The 25,538-nt window shown below is 43.9% G+C and overlaps 1 protein-coding gene across 14 annotated transcripts in view; it reads left to right on the top strand.

Annotated features, from left to right (window-relative positions):
- Positions 1-25,538, top strand: part of cnksr2a (connector enhancer of kinase suppressor of Ras 2a) — a 473,672-nt gene that overhangs the window by 131,553 nt on the left and 316,581 nt on the right. For all 14 annotated transcript variants that reach the window (XM_078408943.1, XM_078408946.1, XM_078408945.1 and 11 more), the window contains exons 2-3: positions 3,604-3,767; positions 9,627-9,829. In XM_078408943.1, the coding sequence (XP_078265069.1) occupies positions 3,604-3,767; positions 9,627-9,829 (367 nt within the window). The remainder of the gene's footprint in view (positions 1-3,603; positions 3,768-9,626; positions 9,830-25,538) is intronic.

Below are 25,538 nucleotides of genomic sequence, written 5' to 3'. Positions count from 1 at the left end.
CAGTCACAGGGAGAATGTCCACACAGACGACATCAGGATCAAACCCGGGACTCTGTCACAATGAGGGAACAGCTTTTCAGCTGAGCCACTATGCTGTCCTGCCAACATGCTACCAGAGGAGGTGGTGGAATCTGAAACAATGACCCCTTTTAAGAAATATTAGACAGTAAATTCGGCAAAGCATTAAATGGTATCTTCTGAATTCAGGCAAATGGGGCTAATGTTTACCCGCATGTGAAGTTCCAGAAGATTGTAAGATGCCTAATGGTGCAGCATTATTTAAAAGGGGCAGCAAGGACTAATCAGAGAACTGCAGACTGTTGAGCTTGATGTCAGTGGTGGGGAAAGTTGTTGGTGGGGATCCTTAGAGATAGGTTCTATCAGCATTTGGATAGGCACGGACTGATTAGGGATAGTCAGCGTAGTTCTATGGGTGGGAAATCATGTCTAACAAATGTTGATAGTTTTTTTTAAGTGGATTAATTAGACCAGGACACGAGACATTGTCTCTTTGGAATTTACCAAGCAAGGACTTTGACGAGTAGTCCTTCATGGTGGGCTGGTCTGGAAGGGCAGATTGAATAGAATCCAAGGAGCGTGGCCAGTCGGTTTGAAGGCAGGAGTCAAAGGCTCGTTGTGGAGGCTTGTTTTTCCAATGGAAGGCCACTGACCGGTGAAGTACTGCAGGATTTGGTGCTGGGCCCACTGCTGTTTGAATGACAATGTAATTAACATTTGTAAATGTCATTTACATAGTACATTTGCAGATCACACCAAAACTGATGGTGTAGTGGACAGTGTGGAAGGATATCCAAATTTACAACGGGATTTAGGTCGACTGGGAAGGAAGGTAGGCTGAGGAATGGCAAAAGGAATTTAACTCTGAGAAGTGTGAAGTGTTGCAGGATGTACTCAGTTAGTGGTAGAGCCTTGGAAAATGCTGTAGAAGAGAGATGCATGATTCCCTAAAAGTCGTGTGTAAGGTGGACCGTTTGGTGATAACAAGGAACTGTGGATGCTAGTTTCTACCAAAGATAGACACAAAATGCTGGAGTAACTCAGCGTGCCAGGCAGTATCTCTGGAGAAAGTGGATAGGTGACTATTTCGGGTCGGGACTGAACTCTGAAGAAGGGTCTTGACCCAAAATGTCATCCATGCATTTTCTCCAGAGATACTATAAGAAAATAACTCCAGATGCTGGTACAAATCGAAGGTATTTATTCCCAAAATGCTGGAGTAACTCAGCAGGTCAGGCAGCATCTCAGGAGAGAAGGAATGGGTGATGTTTCGGGTCGAGACCCTTCTTCAGACTGATGTCAGGGGGGGCGGGACAAAGGAAGGATATCCTTCCTTTGTCCCGCCCCCCTGACATCAGTCAGAAGAAGGGTCTCGACCCGAAACGTCACCCCTTCTCCAGAGATACTGTGTCTATCTTTGGTGAAGAATGCATTTGGCCGGCTTGCCTTCTTTGGGAAGTGTATTGAGTACAAAATTTGATGTATCATGATGAGTTGCACAAGTCGTTAGTGAGAATGCACTTGTACTGTGTGCTCCACTTTGTGCAGTTCTGTTCACCCAGCTACAAGAAGGATGTCATTAAGTCGGAAAGGGTGTAAAAGAGTTTCCAGGATGTTACCTGGGCTTGCCGATGTAGGTTATAGGGGGAGGTTGAACAGGCTGGGACTTTGTACGTTCGAGCTTAGGAAGCTTATTGATGTGTACAAGAGAGGTATGGATAAAGTAAATGGTCACAGTATTTTTCCCAGATGGAGGATTCTGAAAATAGTGGCCATGGGCTAAAGGTACGGTGAGAAATTTAAGCTCAGGACCTTGGGCAACCTTTACATTCAGAGAGTAGTCAGTATCTGAAATAAGCTGCCCGAGGAAGCTTTAGAAGCGATACAATTACGAATGTGAAGATATTTGGACAGATATGTGGTCAGGAATGATTTTGAGGTATATGGGTCAATTGATGGCAAATAGGATTTGCCCAGTATGCCAATTTGGTTGACATGGGCAAGGTGGACCTAAGGGCCTGTTTTAATGTTTAAACTCCATGACGAAAACTGCCATTTACAAAATGTATTGCTGTTATTCACCCACGCTACTCCTAAAGTAGCTTCTAAACCTACAACTTATCTCACCACGAAGCACAAGAGCAGAGTTGCAGAGTCACAGAGTATAGAAACAGGCCTATCGACTCACCATGTCCAATCTGTCCATCTAGTCTCCATCGATACTAATTCCAATTACCATTACCTTCTGTGCTGGATGATAAAGAAACGTTCAAACGCAGACATGGTGAGTGGAAGGACTGTTTCTTTGCTTTACAACCTTTTGATTCCATGACTCAATGTCTAGGCTCTTATGAGGAATGGTCACTTGAGTAAGTTAGTTGCTGGAGGTGGCATGCAGGTTGAGAATTCTAAAGGATAAGGGATCCTTTGGTAAAGGTGAAGATGTTTTGAATATTCCTTATAACATCTTGGGTCAACTGCAAATGAGTATTGTCTTCAAGTAGTTGTCACCCTAGGAAAGATTTGAACATGATGGAGAAGCTGCAGAGAAGATTTACAAAAACAACATTTAAAACGCATTTGGACAAAGATGGATAAGGAAAGTTTAGAGGGGTTTTGTCCTAACGCGGGCAGGTGGGACTAATGTGCATGGGGCAAGTTGGGCCGAAGGGCCTGTTTCGTGCTGTTTGACTCGATGGTATTGTTCCAGAAAGAGGAATTTGTGTTACAGGGAAAGACTCAAGATTGTTTTTCTTGGAGCAGGGAATCTAAAAAGGAGATAAGATGGAGATGCTCAAGATACTGAAGTGTCAAGACAGAGCTGATAGATAGACACTGTTCTCATTCGTTGAAGAGTTTAAAACCGGAGGTCACAGATTGAAGGTGGTTGGCAAAGGAACCTACATGAGGAAAATACTTTTTCGCACAGCAAGTGGCTAACACCTGGAATACATTCATTGTGGCTGGGGAGAAAGGGAATTGGACCAGAACTTGAAAAATAAAAAACTGCAGGTTTCGAATGGAGAGATGGGAGGGTGGAACAAACTACATTTTATCACAGAAGGAGCCGGCATAGCTTAGTGGCTGAACAACTTTGTTAAAATAACTGTTAATCCTTGATATTCTATGATATAGCAAGACATTATGAAATCCAAGCACTTTCGGGAGAGGCAAAAGGAAATAGTGAAAAGAAGAGGGAAAAATTGCAAACGCAAACACGTGGAAGATTGCATGATTTTCAGTAACATAATTCGTCACTTAAACAGTTACCTCTTTGTTAAATAGATCACATTGTTTTTATATTTATAAGCTGCGTTAAATCAGACCTTTAAAAGCTGGTTATGACCAACAGAGATGTTAATGTTGGTGTGTTGAGTGATTTAAAATCTATCCGTTTTGAAGTGCAGAAATGCTATGGGGAAATTAAATTTGTGCAAAGATTTTCAGGTATTCTCTACAGTTACACTTCACTCCATGTTAGGTTCTGAATAACTAATCTCCAAGAGCAGAGTATTTCTACTGAGACGTTCTGCAGATTTAAATTTATTTTACATGGGAATTTTCTTTTCTATTCATAACCATTAGGCCTTGATGATTGTCTGCAGCAATACATTAAGAACTTTGAGAGAGAAAAAATCAGTGGAGATCAGCTGCTGCGTGTCACTCACCAGGAGCTGGATGAGCTTGGGGTCACCCGTATTGGCCATCAGGAGCTTATCCTCGAGGCGGTAGACCTGCTGTGTGCTTTGGTGAGTAAACTATTGACCTTTTTCTCTCCTGTATGCTTCCATTTTAACAAATGGATTCTGAACCGATCAGACAATGAAAGAGATGACATTCTTCACTACCCTTGTACCTGTAGTCCTTGCCGAGCCATTGGGAAATGGCTGGTGAGTGGGTAATGGGAGAGCTCTCTCTGAGATCCAACATGGACTGGATGGATTCCGTCTTTGCTTATTACACTCCACGACTGTCTTGCAAAATGTGACAATATTTGCCATTGCTAACGAATCTTAACAAAACTCAGATCCTGGGGGGACAGGGCTTTCTCCATCGCTGCTCCCACCCTATGGAACTCACTACCCCAAACCGTCAGAGACTCCTCCTCACTCACCACATTCAAAACATCACTGAAGTCTCACCTCTTCAGCACTGCCTTCAACCACTGAAGGTCACCTCACCTTCTGTCTCCTTTCTCTGTTCGTTTACTTATTTATCTATTTATTCACTTCTCTATGTTCTAGAAATCCCTGTAAAGCGTCTTTGAGTGTTTGAAAAGCGCTATATAAATGTAATGCATTATTATTATTATTATTATTAAGACGCATTTAAAGTTCTACTTTATTTTTCCCTTCCACCTTTACCTTTTCTTGGTGGAGGTGAGGTGGTCGAATGATTATGGATTGCGATTTGATCATGTTTAAGATTGTTTTATTGTTTTATAAGCGTGGTAGCTTCTGGGTGTTTTAAATTCCTCCATTACTTTATCTTCTGTGTTACTAAATGGTTCTATTTGACAATAGACAATAGACAATAGACAATAGGTGCAGGAGTAGGCCATTCAGCCCTTCGAGCCAGCACCGCCATTCAATGCGATCATGGCTGATCACTCTCAATCAGTACCCCGTTCCTGCCTTCTCCCCATACCCCCTCACTCCGCTATTGAGGGGCATCATGTGTTAGCAAGATTTTTATGTCAACTATCAGTATTTAGACATGCAAAGAGAAGGTAAATGTCATGCTAAATGTTTTTTTTGCGAATGCTTGTTCAACAAATGATGCTCTGTAATCCATTTCCCTTTCATCACCATTATACCTTTGCCCAGGTTTGGCTTCCAAGGGACTTTGAGTAAAAATAACAACCAGCAACAATCAAGTGTCGAACTAACTTTTACCCTGAGGTTACGCTGGATAATCCTCTGATAAATGTGATATACAAATCATAGGAAATATGAATGCACAGCAGTTAGACATAACCTGCTGAATAACAGGGTATCTTCAGCATACCATTGACATAGAGTCCCACAGCACAGAAACAGGGCCTTCGGCCCAACTCAACCGTGCCGACCAAAATGCCCATTCAACCTAGTTCCAGGTGGCCCATATCCTCTAAACGTTTCTAATGCACGTGCCTGTCCAAATGTTTTTTAAACGTTAATGCTGTACCTGTCTTAACCACTTCCTCTCTCAACATGTTCCATTCACGCACAGCCCTCTGTGGAAAAAGTTGCTACTCTCACTTTAAACCTCTGCCCTTTAGGTTTTGATTCACCTTGCCTGGGAACAAGACTATGTGCTTTCACCTTATCTTTGCCCCTCATGAGTTTAGCGGCTTATAAATAAGATAAGACCACCCCCCCCCCCCCCCCCCCCCCTCAGCCTCCGAGACATAAAGGAATAAAGTTTTGTCAGACCCATTTCTCCCTACAATCAGGCCACTGAGTCCTGCTAACATTCTTGTAAATATTCTTTTCGCTCTTTCCAGCTTAATGACATCTTTCCTATAGTAGGGTAACCAAAACTGTGCATAATATTCCAAGTGTGGCCCCACCTGCGTCTTGTCCAACTGCAATATGACGCACCCTCTACTCAGTGCCTTTAATGATGAAGGCCATCATGTTAAATGCCTTCTTCACTACCCTTGTACCTGTAGTCCTCAGTACCCCTGTTTTATTTCAATCTCCAGGGCCGTCCTGGTATCCTCTGGTCATCGACTCCCCTTCTCTGGGCAAGAGACTCTGCGCATCAACCCGATCTATTCCTCTCGTGATTTTTCACACCTCGAGAGGATCTCCCATCATCCTCCTGCACTCCAAGGAATAGAGTCCACTCCTGCTCAACCACTCTCCCTATAGCTCAGGCCCTCGAGTCCTGGCAACGTCCTCGTAAATTTTCTCTGTACGTTTTCCAACTGGACACCATCTTTCCTTTAACATGGTGCTCAGAACCGAACACAATACACCAACATCTTATACAACTACAACATGACCTCCCAACTTCCATACTCCTGGTGTTGGGGAGGCAGAATTTAGTTTGTGAAAGGTAATCAATCTGAAGTATTGACCTTACTTCACTATTCTTAGATATACTGCAGTTTTTATTTCAAACTTCCAGCACCTGCAGTATTTTTACTTTATTCATGGTTTAATTAATCTCAGGTTCTGTTTTTGGTTTGTTCCGTTTAAATTGGTGTTTCTAGGTCTGTCATTGTGTTCAACGCGATCTTTGTTTCTTTACTCACAAAATGCTGGAGTAACTCAGCAGGTCAGGCAGCATCTCAGGAGAGAAGGAATGGGCGACGTTTCGGCTCGAGACCCTTCTTCAGACTGTTTCTTGATGCTTCATGATCTTTTGACAACTTATATCAATCACATCATTCAATAATTACCTCTGTCAGAACAAGCACACCAACCTCGCTGGGTTTTGCCGGGGCTGCACCTTTTAAGGGCTCAGTAATCTTAAACATGAGATGATTTGCACCTTTTAACCCACAAACCCTGGGGAAGCATTGTAACCCGAAATTCACTTGTCCGATACCATAAAATGTTGCTCAAGCAGTATATGTGGAAAGAAAAGCAGAGTTTGCATTTCAGGTTAAGGTCCATCTGTCAGAATCTACTTGGGCTGCAGAGATTCATTTTTGACAATGTTGCCTGGCTGACTGGGTGCTGGGATTGCGAGCCATTTTTCTATTGATGAGGCAACACTCAGGTTAAATAATTGTTGTTTCCCCAGTAAATGGAATAAAAGCTTTCCCAACATCATCCAGGATGAAGTTAAGATGCAGATCGCCCATCTGCTAATTTTCCACTTGTTGTTTTCTTCTGCGTAAATATGACAATGTATTTTTAGATATCAAGTTATCGACACAGATTAAAAAGAAAAGAAAAATGCAAGTGGAAAGTTCTGACCTGGAGCACCTGGAGTACTGTGTGCAGTTTTGGTCTCCAAATTTGAGGAAGGATATTCTTGCTATTGAGGGCGTGCAGCGTAGGTTTACTAGGTTAATTCCCGGAATGGCGGGACTGTCATATGTTGAAAGACTGGAGCGACTAGGCTTGTATACACTGGAATTTAGAAAGATGAGAGGGGATCTTATCGAAACATAAGATTATTAAGGGGTTGGACACGTTAGAGGCAGGAAACATGTTCCCAATGTTGGGGGAGTCCAGAACAAGGGGCCACAGTTTAAGAATAAGGGGTAGGCCATTTAGAACTGAGATGAGAAAAAACTTTTTCAGTCAGAGAGCAGTGGAGGCCAATTCTCTGAAAGCATTCAAGAGAGAGCTAGATAGAGCTCTTAAGGATAGCAGAGTCAGGGGGTATGGGGAGAAGGCAGGGACGGGGTACTGATTGAGAATGATCAGCCATGATCACATTGAATGGCTCGAAGGGCCGAATGGCCTCCTCCTGCACCTATTGTCTATTGTCTATTGACAGTGGCATACAGTTGTGAATCTGTGGAATTCTCTGCCACAGAAGGCAGTTGAGGCCAATTCACTGGACGTTTTTAAGAGGGAGTTAGATATAGCTCTTAGTGCTAACGGAATCAAGGGATATGGGAGAAAGCAGGAACGAGGTACTGATTTTGGATGATCAGCCATGATCATATTGAAGGGCCGAATGGCCCAGTCCGACACCTATTTTCTATGTTTCTATGTATAACTGTGGTATAGCTGTCCAAGGTCCACAGAGTAGCCAAGAGAATTAAACACACACTCAGTATCTGGATGAATGCTGCTGAATCAACAACGATCTGCTCACTAATCATGATTAGAATGTTCTAACATCTTCTTTGTCGGCAAAGGACCTGAGGACAGGAATATAATTTGGATGGGTTCCCTAACTGATGAGCAATTCACCCCATTGGTTCCCAGTGACAGAGAGACAACTCATTGCATGAGCTCATTTCCCAAACAGTGAAAATGAATCATCCCTTATCAAAGTTAAACCTTTCCTTTGACTCTTTAATGGAATCATTTACTGTAGTTTGACAACTAACCCTGATTCTTCCTGGGAGTAGAAAATGGAAAATGCACAGTACACGGAACTGTCAACGTAAACTGTTGAATGATCCATCAATGCATTCCTTGGAGTTGTTTTAATTGCTGGACAGATAGATGTATTGACAACAAAAGAAGAATGAGAATAAAAGAAAGAAGGCAAAGTCGATAATTCGATAGTTTATCCGATAGTTTATCCGAACTCAAGATTTTCAGTGATTTTTAACTAATGTTAGCATTTTTTTACTGATTACTTTGTTTGAATGAAACTAATAGACATTTCAATGGAGAACACAACTGAGGTTCCGTGTAGGAAGAAACTGCAGATACTGGTTTAAACAGAAGATAGACACAAAAAGCTGGATTACCTCAGCGAGTCAGGCAGCATCTCTGGAGAAAAGTGACGTTTCAGGTCGAGACCTTTCTTCAGACAGAGATTCAGATTGAGATTCTCACTTGTTGAATAGAATGCAGATTTTGAAGTTTGATGGTCACATAGTGTTTGATGTGCCTTGGTACAAGATTAAATATTAACTGCAGTTTAATATCAAACAGAGGCCATGAACACTATCTGCCTGATTGCCTCTTTAAAAAAAATCTAGTGTTCTTGTCCCAGCGTGGTTCAGGGAACAAACCAAAATAAATTTTACATTTTAATAAGAAATGGTCTTGAAAGTTATCCTGTTGTTAATATATACCTCTGTCCTGAAATTTTACGTTAGGTTGCATGAACATTAGAGTTTAATTTATTGAATTTTCAAGCAAATATCATGAAGCACAAAATAGCTGATGTTTGTTGTGTGTTAAAAGTGTTGTATAAATGCAGATCGTGCCAGGGGTAAGTATATTTATTTTGTGGTGGAAGAGAAGAGGAGAAATGTAATTTAATACCCGAGATTACATCAAGCACAGGTGGTTATTGCAACAAACAACGATGCATTGGATGTGGTTCATTATACTGCAGCATATTACATATTGGTCCTCTATTGTTATTTTGTGATGATTGTGATAAAGGATCAGCTCATGATTACTAAATAAAATACCAGGGAATTATACTTTATACGTACGAGTTAATTACTGGATTGTGGGATTTTAGAAAAAAAATGTGATTAACGTAGGATTAATGTAAATGGTTGTCACAGTCTCCGTGAGTCAAAAGGCCTGTTTCTGTGCTCCATCTCTCTATTACTGTTCATAACAAGTGTGCAGGAAGGGACTACAGATGTTGGGTTACACCAAAGATAGGCACAAAATGCTGGAGTCACTCAATGGGACAGGCGGCACCTTTGGAGAGAAGGACTGAGTGATGTTTCGGGTGGAGTCTGAAGAAAGGTCTCGACCCGAAACATCTCCCATTCCTTCTCTCCAGAGATGCTGCCTGTCCCGCTGAGTTACTCCAGCATTTTTTTGTCTACGGTTCATGAGAAGGGCCAGTCGCCTTAAACACACAAGATATTTTGCATTTTCTAGCAGTTTTAATTGAAATTTTACTCTTGAGTGATGCAAGAAAAACAGAATTTCTAAGAAATGTAACAACGCTCACGCTCGGTTAAATGAATAGAAATCATAAACTTACCCATGCAATGTGTTTTTTTTTAAATTTAGAACTATGGGCTTGAAACGGAAAATCTTAAAACACTATCCCATAAACTGAATGCATCTGCCAAAAATCTTCAGAATTTCATAACTGGGCGGAGGAGAAGTGGACACTACGATGGAAGGTCGTCCAGGAGATTGCCCAACGATTTCCTTACATCAGTGGTGGATCTTATAGGTGCAGCTAAAAGTTTACTGGCATGGCTGGACAGGTAATTCTTTGAATGTGACCATTTACACACTCTGTGGAAAAGACTCATTTGAATTAATGAAAGTCTAATTTGCTTTGACAGTTAAACATTTCAAATTCCTTCCAAGCAGCATTTTTATCTTTGTTTCTTTTCATTTTGTGTCTTATAACCACTGATGCACTACAATGCTGAGATTCTGCACTCTGAATCTTGACTTGACCTCATTGAAACTTACAGAATAATGAAAAGCATAGACTGAGTGGATGTGGAAAGGATGTTTCCACTGGTGGGCGGTCATAGCCTCAGAATGAAAGGACGCTCTTTTAGAGAGGAGGTGAGGACGAACTTCTTTAGTCAGAGGGTAGATAATCTGTGGAACTCATTGCCACAGAGGGCTGTGGAGCCCAAGTCAGTGGATAATTTTAAGGCAGAGATAGACAAATTCTGGATTAGAATGGGTGCCAAGGGTTATGGAGAGAAGGCATAAAAATGGGATTAGGAGGCAGAGATCAGCCATGGTTGAATGGCGGAGTGGACTCGATGGGCCGAATGGCCTATTTCTACTCCTGGAACTTGTGAACTTGATTTTATTTATGTAAAGCGTTATCTGATCTGATTGGATAGCATGCTAATCAAAACTATGGGTACACGTGGTAATAATAAACCTAAACCTTACACGAGTGTTTCTGTAGTCCAAGAGGACCAGTTTAAAGGAGTTAACTTCGAGTAAATAGTTTCTAAAAATACTAATTTTCTATCCGGCAAAGGAGTAATTGGCAATCAAAATATTTGATTCCAGGATTCTGTGGGGCAAATCTGTTTACAAGGATTTTTTCAGACTGTTTTTCTTGGGCTTTGCTGTTCTTGTCTTGCCGGTCACATCACGCCGGCTGTGGCAGCTGGTCTTGAAGATGACTGCCGGCTATCAGCCCTCTCCCAGGTGAATCCCAGACTTGCGTAGATCCACCGGGAGTCCAGCGGGTGCTGAGCAACAGGTGCGGATGCATCTGCCACTCGGTTGCCACCCTCCACCAGCACCGTTCAGCAGGGCCGAGCCATGCTGGGATTACCTGACACTGCATGGGGGGGGGTCCACGTCTGATCTTACATAACCAGTCCTGACGTAGGATCTGAGATCACATTCATTTCAGTGGGGAATCCTTTCCTGGGGCTTCAGACAAGCAAGCTTAAGTTATTTGCCTTTGAAGCTTTTTGATGGTTTTTCTTTGTGGTTTACCGTGTTACTCATTTTATTTTGTTGGTCGAATTGTAACTTTTAAACTATTTCATTTAGTTTAAGTTAGTTTAGAGATACAGCGCAGATTCAGGTCCGCCCCGACCAACGGGGTACTGATTGAGAATGATCAGCCATGATCACATTGAATGGCGGTGCGTACAGGCTCGAAGGGCCGAATGGCCTCCTCCTGCACCTATTGTCTATTGTCTATTGACCAGCGGTCCCCGCACATTAACACAAGCCTACATACTCTTGGGCCAATTTACACTTATACCAAGTCTACAATCCCAAGCCACTTAACCTACAAACCTGTACATCTTTGGAGTGTGGGAGGAAACAAAAGATCCCGGAGAAAACCCACACGGTCACCGTCAAACTCCGCAAGGGCTGTAAGGCAGCAACTCTACCGATGCCCGAGACATCTTAAATGTCTCTAAATATCAGATATGTCGATAAGGCTGCGTGCCTCCCATTTAAAATGTAATCTGACGACCTATATCCCCTCGTCTCACCCCCAACAGAAAGAGGAAAGCACCTCATCTGAGGAAGAACTGTAGAATCTACCAGGTAAATTTATTAACCTTACCTGCTGGACGCAGTTCACATGTCATCACTGCTCTCACTGTCACTGTGACAAGTAAATGTGTCACTAGTGACAAACACCTCTCTCCAAGGAACAGTGATGATCTTCACCCATTGTTCCCTCCACTGTGGCCCATGAATGCAGCATCTGATCTCTCTTTTCCAATATCTGTGACACTTTGCACTTTCAAAACAATAGAAAATAGACAATAGGTGCAGGAGGAGGCCATTCGGCCCTTCGAGCAAGCCTTTCGATTCAATGTGATCATGGCTGATCATTCTCAATCAGTACCCCGTTCCCGCCTTCTCCCCATACCCCCTGACTCCGCTATCCTTAAGAGCTCTATCGACCTTTCTCTTGAATGCATTCAGAGAATCGGCCTCCACTGCCTTCTGAGGCAGAGAATTCCACAGATTTACAACTCTCTGACTGAAAATATTTTTCCTCATCTCAGTTTTAAATGGCCTACCCCTTATTCTTAAACTGTGGCCCCTTGTTCTGGACTCCCCCAACATTGGGAACATGTTTCCTGCCTCTAACGTGTCCAACCCCTTAATAACCTTATACGTTTCGATAAGATCCCCTCTCATCCTTCTAAATTCCAGTGTATACAAGACTAGTCGCTCCAGTCTTTCAACATATGACAGTCCCGCCATTCCGGGAATTAAGTTAGTAAACCTACCCTGCACACCCTCAATAGCAAGAATATCCTTCCTCGCATTTGGAGACCAAAACTGCACACAGTACTCCAGGTGCGGCCTCACTAGGGCCCTGTACAACTGCAGAAGGACCTCTTTGCTCCTATACTCAACTCCTCTTGTTATGAAGGCCAACATTCCATTGGCTTTCTTCACTGCCTGCTGTACCTGCATGCTTCCTTTCAGTGACTGATGCACTAGTGCACCCAAATCTCATTGTACGTCCCCTGTTCCTAACTTGACACCATTCAGATAATACTCTGCCTTCCTATTCTTACCACCAAAGTGGATAACCTCACACTTATCCACATTAAACTGCATCTGCCATGCATCCGCCCACTCACACAACCTGTCCAAGTCACCCTGCAACCTCATAACATCTTCCTCACAGTCCACACTACCAGCCAGCTTTTTATCAGTCAAACCAGTCAGTCTGATCATAATCTGGTGCTCCCTTCAAGGCCTGTGACCTCCCCTTGGAGGCCTGCAGTCTGCCCTTCCCCTCTGGCCCTCTGAATGCCTGCCCTGGGCGTTGTAACTTCCCACCCTCTGATCTCCTTCCCCAGGCACCTTACCTACTTAACTTCGAAGCAAAAGACATGCAGTCACCATTTAGATCCTGTCAAAAGTGAGTACTGATGGTCCTAACGAGGAAAATAGCAATATATAACAAATATAAACCATCTTTGGGAAAAAATACAAACAGGTCCTGGACCCCTCCTATGACCTTTCCAGTATCTTTCTTCCACCTCTATAATCTGGTGACTAAATTTTATCTGACCATGATCTGTACTCAGCGAGATTGGCAGCGTCTCTGGAGACAAGATAATGGGTGACGTTTCGGGTCGACACCCTCTGAACAATAGACAATAGACAATAGGTGCAAGAGTAGGCCATTTAGCCCTTCGAGCCAGCACCGCCATTCAATGCGATCATGGCTGATCACTCTCAATCAGTACCCCGTTCCTGCCTTCTCCCCATACCCCCTCATTCTGCTATCCTTAAGAGCTCTATCCAGCTCTCTCTTGAAAGCATCCAACGAACTGGCCTCCACTGCCTTCTGAGGCAGAGAATTCCACACCTTCACCACTCTCTGACTGAAAAGGTTCTTCCTCATCTCCGTTCTAAATGGCCTACCCCTTATTCTTAAACTGTGGCCTCTTGTTCTGGACTCCCCCAACATTGGGAACATGTTTCCTGCCTCTAATGTGTCCAATCCCCTAATTATCTTATATGTTTCAATAAGATCCCCCCTCATCCTTCTAAATTCCAGTGTATACAAGCCTAATTGCTCCAGCCTTTCAACATACGACAGTCCCGCCATTCCGGGAATTAACCTAGTGAACCTACGCTGCACGCCCTCAATAGCAAGAATATCCTTCCTCAAATTTGGAGACCAAAACTGCACACAGTACTCCAGGTGCGGTCTCACCAGGGCCCGGTACAACTGTAGAAGGACCTCTTTGCTCCTATACTCAACTCCTCTTGTTATGAAGGCCAACATTCCATTTGCTTTCTTCACTGCCTGCTGTACCTGCATGCTTCCTTTCAGTGACATAACAACATAACATAACAACACTTTATTGTCATTCGGTATAAATACCGAACAAAATTTCAGCAGTCACAAGACACAGCAAAAAAGAAAAGAACACAGGACACCCGACCCCAACACAAACATCCATCACAGTGACTCCAAACACCCCCTCACTGTGATGGAGGCAACAAAACTTCCCCTCTCTTCCCCCCTCACCCACGGACAGGCAGCTCGACCCCTACAAGGGGATGGAAGGCCCCGCGGCCGAGCCACCCCGGGCACCGAAACGTCCCGCGGCCGCACCGGGCGATGTTAAGTCCAGCGGCCGAGCCGCACCGGGCACTGAAACGTCCCGCGGCCGAGCCGCGCCGGCGATGTTAAGTCCAGCGGCCAAGCCGCGCCGGGCACTGAAACGTCCCACGGCCGAGCCGCACCGGGCACTGAAACGTCCCGCGGCCGAGCCGCGCTGGCGATGTTAAGTCCAGCGGCCAAACCGCGCCGGGCACTGAAACGTCCCGCGGCCGAGCCGCACCGGGCACTGAAACGTCCCGCGGCCGAGCCGCACTGGCGATGTTAAGTCCAGCGGCCAAGCCGCGCCGGGCACTGAAACGTCCCGCGGCCAAGCCGCAACGGACACTGAAACGTCCCGCGGCCGAGCCGCACCGGGCACTGAAACGTCCAGCGGTTGCACCGGGCGATGTTAAGTCCAGCGGCCGAGCCGCACCGGGCACTGAAACGTCCCGCGGCCGAGCCGCGCCGGCGATGTTAAGTCCAGCAGCCGAGCCGCGCCGGGCGATGGAAGGCCCCACGGGCGAGCTACGCCCCGGGGAAGAGACCTAATAAAAGAAACGTTTCCCCCCCCCCCACCCCCCCCACCCCCCCCACCCCCCCCCCCACCCCCACACCCCACACCCCCACCACACATACACAGCCAAAAACAGAAACAAAAACCATCCCAACACCGACACAAACAAAACAAAAAAGAAAAAAAGACAACAGACTGCCAGAGAGCCGCAGCCGTTAGGCGCAGCCAACTCCTCCCTGATGCACTAGGACACCCAGATCTCGTTGAACATCCCCTCTTCCTAACTTGACACCATTCAGATAATAATCTGCCTTTCTATTCTTACTTCCAAAGTGAATAACCTCACACTTATCTACATTAAACTGCATCTGCCATGTATCCGTCCACTCACACAACCTGTCCAAGTCACCCTGCAGCCTTATTGCATCTTCCTCACAATTCACACTACCCCGCAGCTTAGTATCATCTGCAAATTTGCTAATGGTACTTTTAATCCCTTCATCTAAGTCACTAAGTCATGAAGAAGGGCCTCGACCCGAAACGTCTCCAGAGATGCTGCCTGTCCCGCTGGGTTACTCCAGCATTTTGTGTCTATTGTCAGTTTAAACCGTCAGTTTTGGTGGAGGTCCAGTTTCCATGCGCCTGATAATTATTGGAAGTGCTCAGTGAATATCTGGAGTTCCAAGATTCAACCCAGAAAGGGTCACAATTCACATGCTTCAGACATATGTGATTTTCTGCCTCGTGGCTCGGGAACAAAGGGAAATCTTCAGCGTTATGTGATCTATTTATGTGAACTTATGTGATCTAGAGTGGGCGGATGCAGTTTAATGTGGATAAATGTGAGGTTATCCACTTTGGTGGTAAGAATAGGAAGGCAGATTATTATCTGAATGGCGTCAAGTTAGGAAAAGGGGACGTACAACGAGATCTGGGTGTCCTAGTGCATCAGTCACTGAAAGGAAGCATGCAGGTACAGCAGGCAGTGAAGAAAGCCAATGGAATGTTGGCCTTCATAACAAGAGGAGTTGAGTATAGGAGCAAAGAGGTCCTTCTGCGGTTGTACAGGGCCCTAGTGAGACCGCACCTGGAGTACTGTGTGCAGTTTTGGTCTCCAAATTTGAGGAAGGATATTCTTGCTATTGAGGGCGTGCAGCGTAGGTTTACTAGGTTAATTCCCGGAATGGCGGGACTGTCATATGTTGAAAGACTGGAGCGACTAGGCTTGTATACACTGGAATTTAGAAGGATGAGAGGGGATCTTATCGAAACGTATAAGATTATTAAGGGGTTGGACACGTCAGAGGCAGGAAACATGTTCCCAATTTTGGGGGTCCAGAACAAGAGGCCACAGTTTAAGAATAAGGGGTAGGCCATTTAGAACTGAGATGAGGAAAACCTTTTTCAGTCAGAGTTGTGAATCTGTGGAATTCTCTGCCTCAGAAGGCAGTTGAGGCCAATTGTCTGAATGCATTCAAGAGAGAGCTAGATAGAGCTCTTAAGGATAGTGGAGTCAGGGGGTATGGGGACAATAGACAATAGACAATAGGTGCAGGAGTAGGCCATTCAGCCCTTCGAGCCAGCACCGCCATTCAATGCGATCATGGCTGATCACTATCAATCAGTACCCCGTTCCTGCCTTCTCCCCATACCCCCTCACTCCGCTATCCTTAAGAGCTCTATCCAGCTCTCTCTTGAAAGCATCCAACGAACTGGCCTCCACTGCCTTCTGAGGCAGAGAATTCCACACCTTCACCACCCTCTGACTGAAAAAGTTCTTCCTCATCTCCGTTCTAAATGGCCTACCCCTTATTCTCAAACTGTGGCCCCTTGTTCTGGACTCCCCCAACATTGGGAACATGTTATCTGCCTCTAATGTGTCCAATCCCCTAATTATCTTATATGTTTCAATAAGATCCCCCCTCATCCTTCTAAATTCCAGTGTATACAAGCCCAATCGCTCCAGCCTTTCAACATACGACAGTCCCGCCATTCCGGGAATTAATCTAGTGAACCTACGCTGCACGCCCTCCATAGCAAGAATATCCTTCCTCAAATTTGGAGACCAAAACTGCACACAGTACTCCAGGTGCGGTCTCACCAGGGCCCGGTACAACTGTAGAAGGACCTCTTTGCTCCTATACTCAACTCCTCTTGTTACGAAGGCCAACATTCCATTGGCTTTCTTCACTGCCTGCTGAACCTGCATGCTTCCTTTCATTGACTGATGCACTAGGACACCCAGATCTCGTTGAACTCCCCCTCCTCCTAACTTGACACCATTCAGATAATAATCTGCCTTTCTATTCTTACTTCCAAAGTGAATAACCTCACACTTATCTACATTAAACTGCATCTGCCATGTATCCGCCCACTCACACAACCTGTCCAGGTCACCCTGCAGCCTTATTGCATCTTCCTCACAATTCACACTACCCCCCAACTTAGTATCATCTGCAAATTTGCTAATGGTACTTTTAATCCCTTCGTCTAAGTCATTAATGTATATCGTAAATAGCTGGGGTCCCAGCACCGAACCTTGCGGTACCCCACTGGTCACTGCCTGCCATTCCGAAAGGGACCCATTTATCCCCACTCTTTGCTTTCTGTCTGTTAACCAATTTTCTATCCATGTCAGTACCCTACCCCCAATACCATGTGCCCTAATTTTGCCCACTAATCTCCTATGTGGGACCTTGTCGAAGGCTTTCTGAAAGTCGAGGTACACCACATCCACTGACTCTCCCTTGTCAATTTTCCTAGTTACATCCTCAAAAAATTCCAGTAGATTTGTCAAGCATGATTTCCCCTTCGTAAATCCATGCTGACTCGGAACGATCCCGTTACTGCTATCCAAATGCTCAGCAATTTCGTCTTTTATAATTGACTCCAGCATTTTCCCCACCACTGATGTCAGACTAACTGGTCTATAATTACCCGTTTTCTCTCTCCCTCCTTTCTTAAAAAGTGGGATAACATTTGCTCTTCTCCAATCCACAGGAACTGATCCTGAATCTATAGAACATTGAAAAATGATCTCCAATGCTTCCACTATTTCTAGAGCCACCTCCTTAAGTACTCTGGGATGCAGACCATCAGGCCCTGGGGATTTATCAGCCTTCAGTCCCATCAGTCTACCCAAAACCATTTCCTGCCTAATGTGGATTTCCTTCAGTTCCTCCATCACCCTAGGTTCTCCAGCCCCTAGAACATTTGGGAGATTGTGTGTATCTTCCTCAGTGAAGACAGATCCAAAGTAACGGTTTAACTCGTCTGCCATTTCTTTGTTCCCCATAATAAATTCCCCTGCTTCTGTCTTCAAGGGACCCACATTTGCCTTGACTATTTTTTTCCTCTTCACGTACCTAAAAAAACTTTTGCTATCCTCCTTTATATTATTGGCTAGTTTACCCTCGTACCTCATCTTTTCTCCTCGTATTGCCTTTTTAGTTAACTTTTGTTGCTCTTTAAAAGAGTCCCAATCCTCTGTCTTCCCACTCTTCTTTGCTATGTTATACTTCCTCTCCTTAATTTTTATGCTGTCCCTGACTTCCCTTGTCAGCCACAGGTGTCTCTTAGAAGGCAGGAACGGGGTACTGATTGAGAATGATCAGCCATGATCACATTGAATGGTGGTGCTGGCTCGAAGGGCCGAATGGCCTCCTCCTGCACCTATTGTCTATTGTCTATTTCATTGGCCAATATTTTTGTGAGAGTCTCATGTTAAAATAGGAGATTGACAAATCCAGTCATTAGTTTAGGAGAAACTTCTTCAGCCAAAGAGGTGTGAGCACATGGAGCTCTGTTCACCTGGTGTGCTTGAGGTGGGTTACACAGGTGTATTTAGTGGGTGCCAAATTAAAAATTGCAAGAAACGCTCAGTGGGTCAGGCAGCATCTGCGGAAAGAGAAGCAAGCCTTTACGTAAGATCATGTGAAAGACCTGCATCAGAAATTTACACTTAAGGGGAAATTGAATAAGGATGTGGGTGGGTGGTGAGGAGAAATAAAGATGGATGTGCTGGAAAGGGTTAGAGAAAATCACCATGGGAAGAAACTTGAATGAAGCACGGGAAGAAAATAAATATCCCATAACATGAAAATTGTACTTGCAGTATTCGTGCAGGCTTTCTTTAGCATTCTGGAGGTGGTTTGCGGATCCATTATCTTGGGCTTGACAACAACCCTTCATTAATATTTGCCAACATAACAACAGATGTTCGCTAGAAGCTCTGAACCTGTGATAAATATATGTAAATCAAGCTGTTTATTCATAAGACGTCAGTGAGCTGTCCGAGCGAGGAGCCACTGTTTTCAAAGTCACAGGATTTATTGGGCTCCGGGCTCGTTTCAGAATGTCAGTCCAGGCTCCAAGACTTCACACGTCCCTCTTGGAATCCACCCATCCAAAATGCCATCCCTCGGGACCAGAACAGGTTCCACAAGGCGCCGCTGGTTAGTTGACCAGTGTAGTGGTATCAGAATTGGTTTGGAGATCACTGCTCCTGCTATTATGATTAAATGAAAGTAAAAAGGACGAGTCGCATCCTGGTCACTCCCTCTTCTCCCCTCTCCCATCAGGCAATAATATAGGTGTGAAAATGCACACCTCCAGATTTAGGGACAGTTTCTTCCCAGCTGTTATCAGGCAATGCTATCATCCTACCACAACCAGAGAGCAGTGCTGAACTACTATCTACCTCTTTGGTGACCCTCGGACTATCCGTGATTGGACTTTGCTGGTTTTACCTTGCACTAAACGTTATTCCCTTATCCTGTATCGACTGTATACACTGTAAATAGATTGATGGTATTCATGCATTCATATCATATCATATATATACAGCCGGAAACAGGCCTTTTCGGCCCACCAAGTCCGTGCCGCCCAGCGATCCCCGTACATTAACACCATCCTACACCCACTAGGGACAATTTTTACATTTACCCAGCCAATTAACCTACATACCTGTACGTCTTTGGAGTGTGGGAGGAAACCGAAGATCTCGGAGAAAACCCACGCAGGTCACGGGGAGAACGTACAAACTCCTTACAGTGCAGCACCCGTAGTCAGGATCGAACCTGAGTCTCCGGCGCTGCATTCGCTGTAAAGCAGCAACTCTACCGCTGCGCTTCACTGCCTGGTTAGCACGCAACAAAAGCTTTTCACTGTACCTTGGTACACGTGACAATAAACTGAACTGCCGGAAAAACAAGTTGTTATCCCAAAACCACAGATTATTTTTGTTGACTGCTGTAATTTTATGTTTTCTGGTTTTCAATGTCACTCTATATTTGTAAATTGGTTTTATTTAACTTTTTTATTGAGCTTTCTGAGATGGATAAGCCTTTGAGAAGAAGAATTGTGTGAAGATTGCCAGTGATAGAAATGAGGTGTCCATTGCTCCTGTCAGTAACTATTGTGGCATTGATTTTGGTGCAAAGAGGAAAAGTATAAGAAATGTTGGTAGATGAATATCAAGTTAAATGAAATGCAGGAGATTAGCCAATTGATTGGTTTCATTGATTTGATGATAACTGCAATTTTCACGAGCTATTTTAGCTAACACATCGTAAAATGATACACACTGAATTTAGATCAAACTGTCGGTATGCCTTGTGTATGAATAATTTGTATTTCATAGGGATTATCATGCATTGAATAAGTTGTGTTTGAAATGACAATATGGTCTACAATTTTACATCTTCAGCACATGCTCATGTTTGTCATCTTTCTTAAGGGAGTACAGAGAAGGTTCACCAGATTGATTCCTGGGATGGCAGGACTTTCATATGAAGAAAGACAGGATAGACTCGGCTTGTACTCGCTGGAATTTAGAAGATTGAGGGGGGATCTTACAGAAACGTACAAAATTCTTAGGGGGTTGGACAGGCTAGATGCAGGAAGATTGTTCCCGATGTTGGGGAAGTCCAGAACAAGGGGTCACAGTTTAAGGATAAGGGGGAAGTCTTTTAGGACCGAGATGAGAACGGTTTTTTTCCACACAGAGTGGTGAATCTGTGGAATTCTCTGCCACTGAAGGAAGTTGAGGCCAGTTCATTGGCTATATTTAAGAGGGAGTTAGATGTGGCCCTTGTGGCTAAAGGGATCAGGGGGTATGGAGAGAAGGCAGGTACAGGATACTGAGTTGGATGATCAGCCATGATCATATTGAATGGCGGTGCAGGCTCGAAGGGCCGAATGGCCTACTCCTGCACCTATTTTCTATGTTTCTTAAATGTGTCTTTTTATATGGATCTCCTGGCTGTTCGTTTGGTTTAGTTTGGAGATACAGCGCGGAAACTGGCCCTTCGGCTAACCGGGTCCGCACCGACCAACGATCCCTGCACATTAACACCATCCTACACCAGGGACAAATTTGTTTTACATTTATAAAAAGCCAATTAACCTACCAGCCTGTACGTCTTCGGAGTGTGGGAGGAAGCCGAAGTTCTCGGAGAAAACCCCCGCAAGTCACGGGGAGAACGTACAATCTCCTTTTCCCATAACTAAAAAATCGTGATATCTTTGTACATATGGCAGTGAGGGGCCTCAAAGTAGCTGCTTGTGGGTACAAATGTGGTGATAGAAATACAAAAAAGATGCCAATATCTGTTGATTGTGTGCACGTTAAAAGATCTGTGCCCTGATCTCATTAATATTATTTCCACCCTCAAGGCTCCCTATGTACCTGGGACAATATTTTTTTCTACTTCATTTGAATGAGAATGCACCTTTTCAATAACTTAAGAATTAGTTTTGAAATATTGCTGGATACATTGAAGCGATTATTGACATGATATGTGAAAATAGGCAGTAAATAATATTGCAAACAACATTCAGCAGCTCGAATGTTTTCACCAGAATATTGCTTTGTTTTCCAGCTTTTTTGGCGTGCTAAAAACTCCACAGTGTGTAACACTGATGCCAAATTACCCCATTCACAAAAGATCCCAAAAGTAGTTATAAACAAGCATGCAACAATGTCACTGTGCTTTCCACCTCAAAAGATCTTATCTATACGTATAAGATTATTAAGGGGTTGGACACGTTAGAGGCAGGAAACATGTTCCCAATGTTGGGGGAGTCCAGAACCAGGGGCCACAGTTTAAGAATAAGGGGTAGGCCATTTAGAACTGAGATGAGGAAAAACTTTTTCAGTCAGAGAGTTGTGAATCTGTGGAATTCTCTGCCTCAGAAGGCAGTGGAAGCCAATTGTCTGAATGCATTCAAGAGAGAGCTAGATAGAGCTCTTAAGGATAGCGGAGTCAGGGGGTATGGGGAGAAGGCAGGAACGGGGTACTGATTGAGAATGATCAGCCATGATCACATTGAATGGCGGTGCTGGCTCGAGGGGCCGAATGGCCTCCTCCTGCACCTATTGTCTATTGTCTAAAAGATTTGTTCATGAAGTGACTCTTTCCAGAGATGCTGCCTGTCCTGCCAGTTTGTTTCCAGTTTCAGATTTCCAGCCTCTGCAATGCTTTGACGTTCATGCATTGACTTGTGATCTGTACGGGCATTGATGGAATCCGTATCACTGTAAAACACCTTCTATCACTTTGCTGCAGCTTAGCAACACCGCTAAGGTTTCTTTGGGGCAGAAGAAGTCTGCTGGACCATCCCATTTTTGTATCTCTATGCCTGAGGAACAGCTAACCTCCCAGAACAGGTGCCCACATCAAGAGGCCCCATGTTCAAACTACCTGCAGGGTGATAATTGATCTAAATGTAATTTTCATTTCAGAAAGAAGCTGTTGTGTTGATCATACATTGACCACTTTAGAATGTGTATAAGTGTTACTTTGTGAAATATCCTGAGTGCACCTTAAATCTTGAATAAAATGAGAATACTTGTGCTTTCCTGTAACTGTGCTGTGAATGGTGTGTACATCACCAAAACTGTTTATTAATGCCGTGTGTTCTGAGGTTTAATAAGAAGCTTTGTTTTGCATACACCCCAATAAAATTAGATAGTATTGTACACAAATACAACGAAACTAAACTAGTTTAGTTAGTTTAGTGTAGTTTATTGTCAAGTGTACCGAGGCACAGTGAAAGGCTTTTGTTGCGTGCTATCCAGTCAACAGAAAGACTATACATGATTACCATCGAGCCATCCACAGTGTATAGATAGATACATGATCAGGGAATAACATTTTTTCTGCACGGTAAGGAGTTTAAGAAGATCATAGTTAAAGTAGGAAATGTTGCTGTAGGAATTTAAGAGTGTGGAGCGACTGTAATATGTGATTGTAGATCTGCTTCTGCGGCTAGCACGCAGATATTTGCCTGGGTTGGGTGCCATCTTGAAAGCACTCTCGTGCAAAGGAAGATCAAAGGAAAAGATTGGCATCATTATGTGGGCACCTGAGCCTGGGAAAACACCATGTTCCACCAATGTGGTTCATGAATCGAAGTGCCTGGTCCAATTTTGTGATCGGTGGGATTTCACTTGGAATGGCCCCCCAATGTAGTTTAGTCTGGCATAACAAAAGACTGCATTCAAAGCTTGAGGTTCTTTTTTTAAACGTGCAGTTGTGAATCTAATTGCCGAATACCATAACTTGCCCAGATAGACATCTGTTCCAATGTAGACTTTTGACACTGTTCTCTTGACGCATTGTGTGTTTTCCAGCAGTGCCAGAGACATCCTCTGTAACTCCAAAAACAGTTGATGAATGGAGATGATACAGTGCTTGCCACCAAAACACCTTAAAGCTCTCTGGTACATGCTGACAGACAAGTTAAATAGGAGTCAACACCTTCATGATTGATCTAGTCTTTTTGAAGCTTTTAAAAATCAAATCTCTGGGTAAAATTCCCTCTCTTTGAAGCACTCCCCTTCACACACCTTTCCGTTAAACCTCAACCACTTTGCTGAATTTTGTTTTTGTAATGGATTCTCTTACATTCATGATTTTATGCATGCAATTATATGATGCACTGCCTGGAACTTTTCACGATCGTATCAAAATGCATATTTTACATTTGTACACATAAATCTTCCAGTCAGTAATTTACTTTAGTTTAGAGATACAGCGTGGAAGCAGCCCACTGAGTCCGCACCGACCAGCGATCCCCGCACACTCACACCATCCCACACACACCAGGGAAAATGTGCAATTTATACAATTATACCAAGCCAATTAACCTACAAACCTGGACGTACTTGGAGTGTGGGAGGAAACTAAAAATCTCGGAGAAAGCCCACGCTGGTCACGGGGAGAACGTACAAACTCTGTACAGACAACCACCCACAGTCAGGATCGAACCCAGGTCTCTGGCGCTGTAAGGCAGCAACTCTACCGCTGCAGCCCCTTGAAAACCTTATTGAAACAACTAATCTTCTTTTAGACAATAGACAATAGGTGCAGGAGTGGGCCATTCAGCCCTTCGAGCCAGCACCGCCATTCAATGCGATCATGGCTGATCACTTTCAATCAGTACCCCGTTCCTGCCTTCTCCCCATACCCCCTCACTCCGCTATCCAGAGTGCAAGCAGAATGTGCAGCCAGACCCAGAAATCTGGAATGCAGCTGGTTACATGGAACCTGGAACCAGAGTTAGTGTTCAAAACAGCAGGAGTCAGGAACTCGGGTGGGATTGCAACCAAGGTTGGGGCTCAGACTGTTTGCACATTTCCCACTTCCCTTAAGCTCCCGGTGTTCACTGGAAAATGTATTAAACCACTGTTGAAAAACTGAATAGGAATGTGTTTGGGTATTAATAGGAGTTACTTCCAATCGTCCAGAAAACTGATAGTCCAGCATGATCAGAGTGCCAGATTATTGTTGATTTAATAAACTCTATTGCCTTTATAAAACTAGCCGGCACATTTACGCACTGGATTTCCTTCCTACTGCAGGGATGGTTATTTTTGTTGCTCTTCTCTTTTTCTTTTGTTAAAATATAAACTGCAGCCTTGCGTTCTTAATTTGGACCATTATTATGGTGCACCATGAGTGTTAGTTGGGTCACCAATCAGATGAGCTGTGAAGCCATGTTCCAAACAATGCAGCCAGTATTCTCTCTTACTGCAAATGATGACATCTGGCATCTTAGATGTCTGGGGCACAGGTGTTTATTGAACAACGTCCATCGATCAAATTGCTATTCATTTTACTGCTGCCTGCAGATTATCGCTGTGTGCGGGGGGGAAAAAAGCTGCCGAATTTGCTCACATTGCAACAGTCCCTGCATTTCAAAGTAACTTACCCTTTGTGAACTACTTCAGAATGGTGCTGGGGATAAGTGCAACATTAATGGAAATGTTTTTTAAATGATCCTTTGCTGTGTCATCTGCTTCCATCATGAAGTAAATCATTTATCTCTCAGTAAAGCCAGGCTCCATTTGACCATTCCACACGTTAATTTTCATGTTCTGCTTGGTGTTCAATTAAGTCAGACAGCTTTTGCATTTTATGCTTTGAATGAAATTAAAATTAGAACACATTTTATACCAGTAAATCTCTCTCTTCACTAAAAATAAATTATTTATGTCTTATATTTTTATTGAAAATCTATTAGAAATCCATTTGAACATGCTGCTTGAAGTTAAATTTGTTCTCCAAAATAATCTTATCACATGTTCTGATTTGCATTGAAATGTTAATAATTTGACTGCCACTTTTTGCATTGTTTCTACTTTTTTTCCACTTGGATTGTTGACATTCAGTCAGTCAGAGAGTTGTGAATCTGTGGAATTCTCTGCCTCAGAGGGCAGTGGAGGCCGATTCTCTGAATACATTCAAGAGAGAGCTAGATAGAGCTCTTAAGGATAGCGGAGTCAGGGGGTATGGGGAGAAGGCAGGAACGGGGTACTGATTGAGAATGATCAGCCATGATCACATTGAATGACGGTGCTGGCACGAAG

The sequence above is a fragment of the Rhinoraja longicauda genome, chromosome 12, assembly GCF_053455715.1.
Source record: "Rhinoraja longicauda isolate Sanriku21f chromosome 12, sRhiLon1.1, whole genome shotgun sequence".
In the NCBI taxonomy this organism is placed as follows: Eukaryota; Metazoa; Chordata; class Chondrichthyes; order Rajiformes; family Arhynchobatidae; genus Rhinoraja; species Rhinoraja longicauda.
The sequence above is the reverse complement of the archived record's forward strand: the minus strand, read 5'-3'. Positions and strand labels throughout refer to the sequence as shown.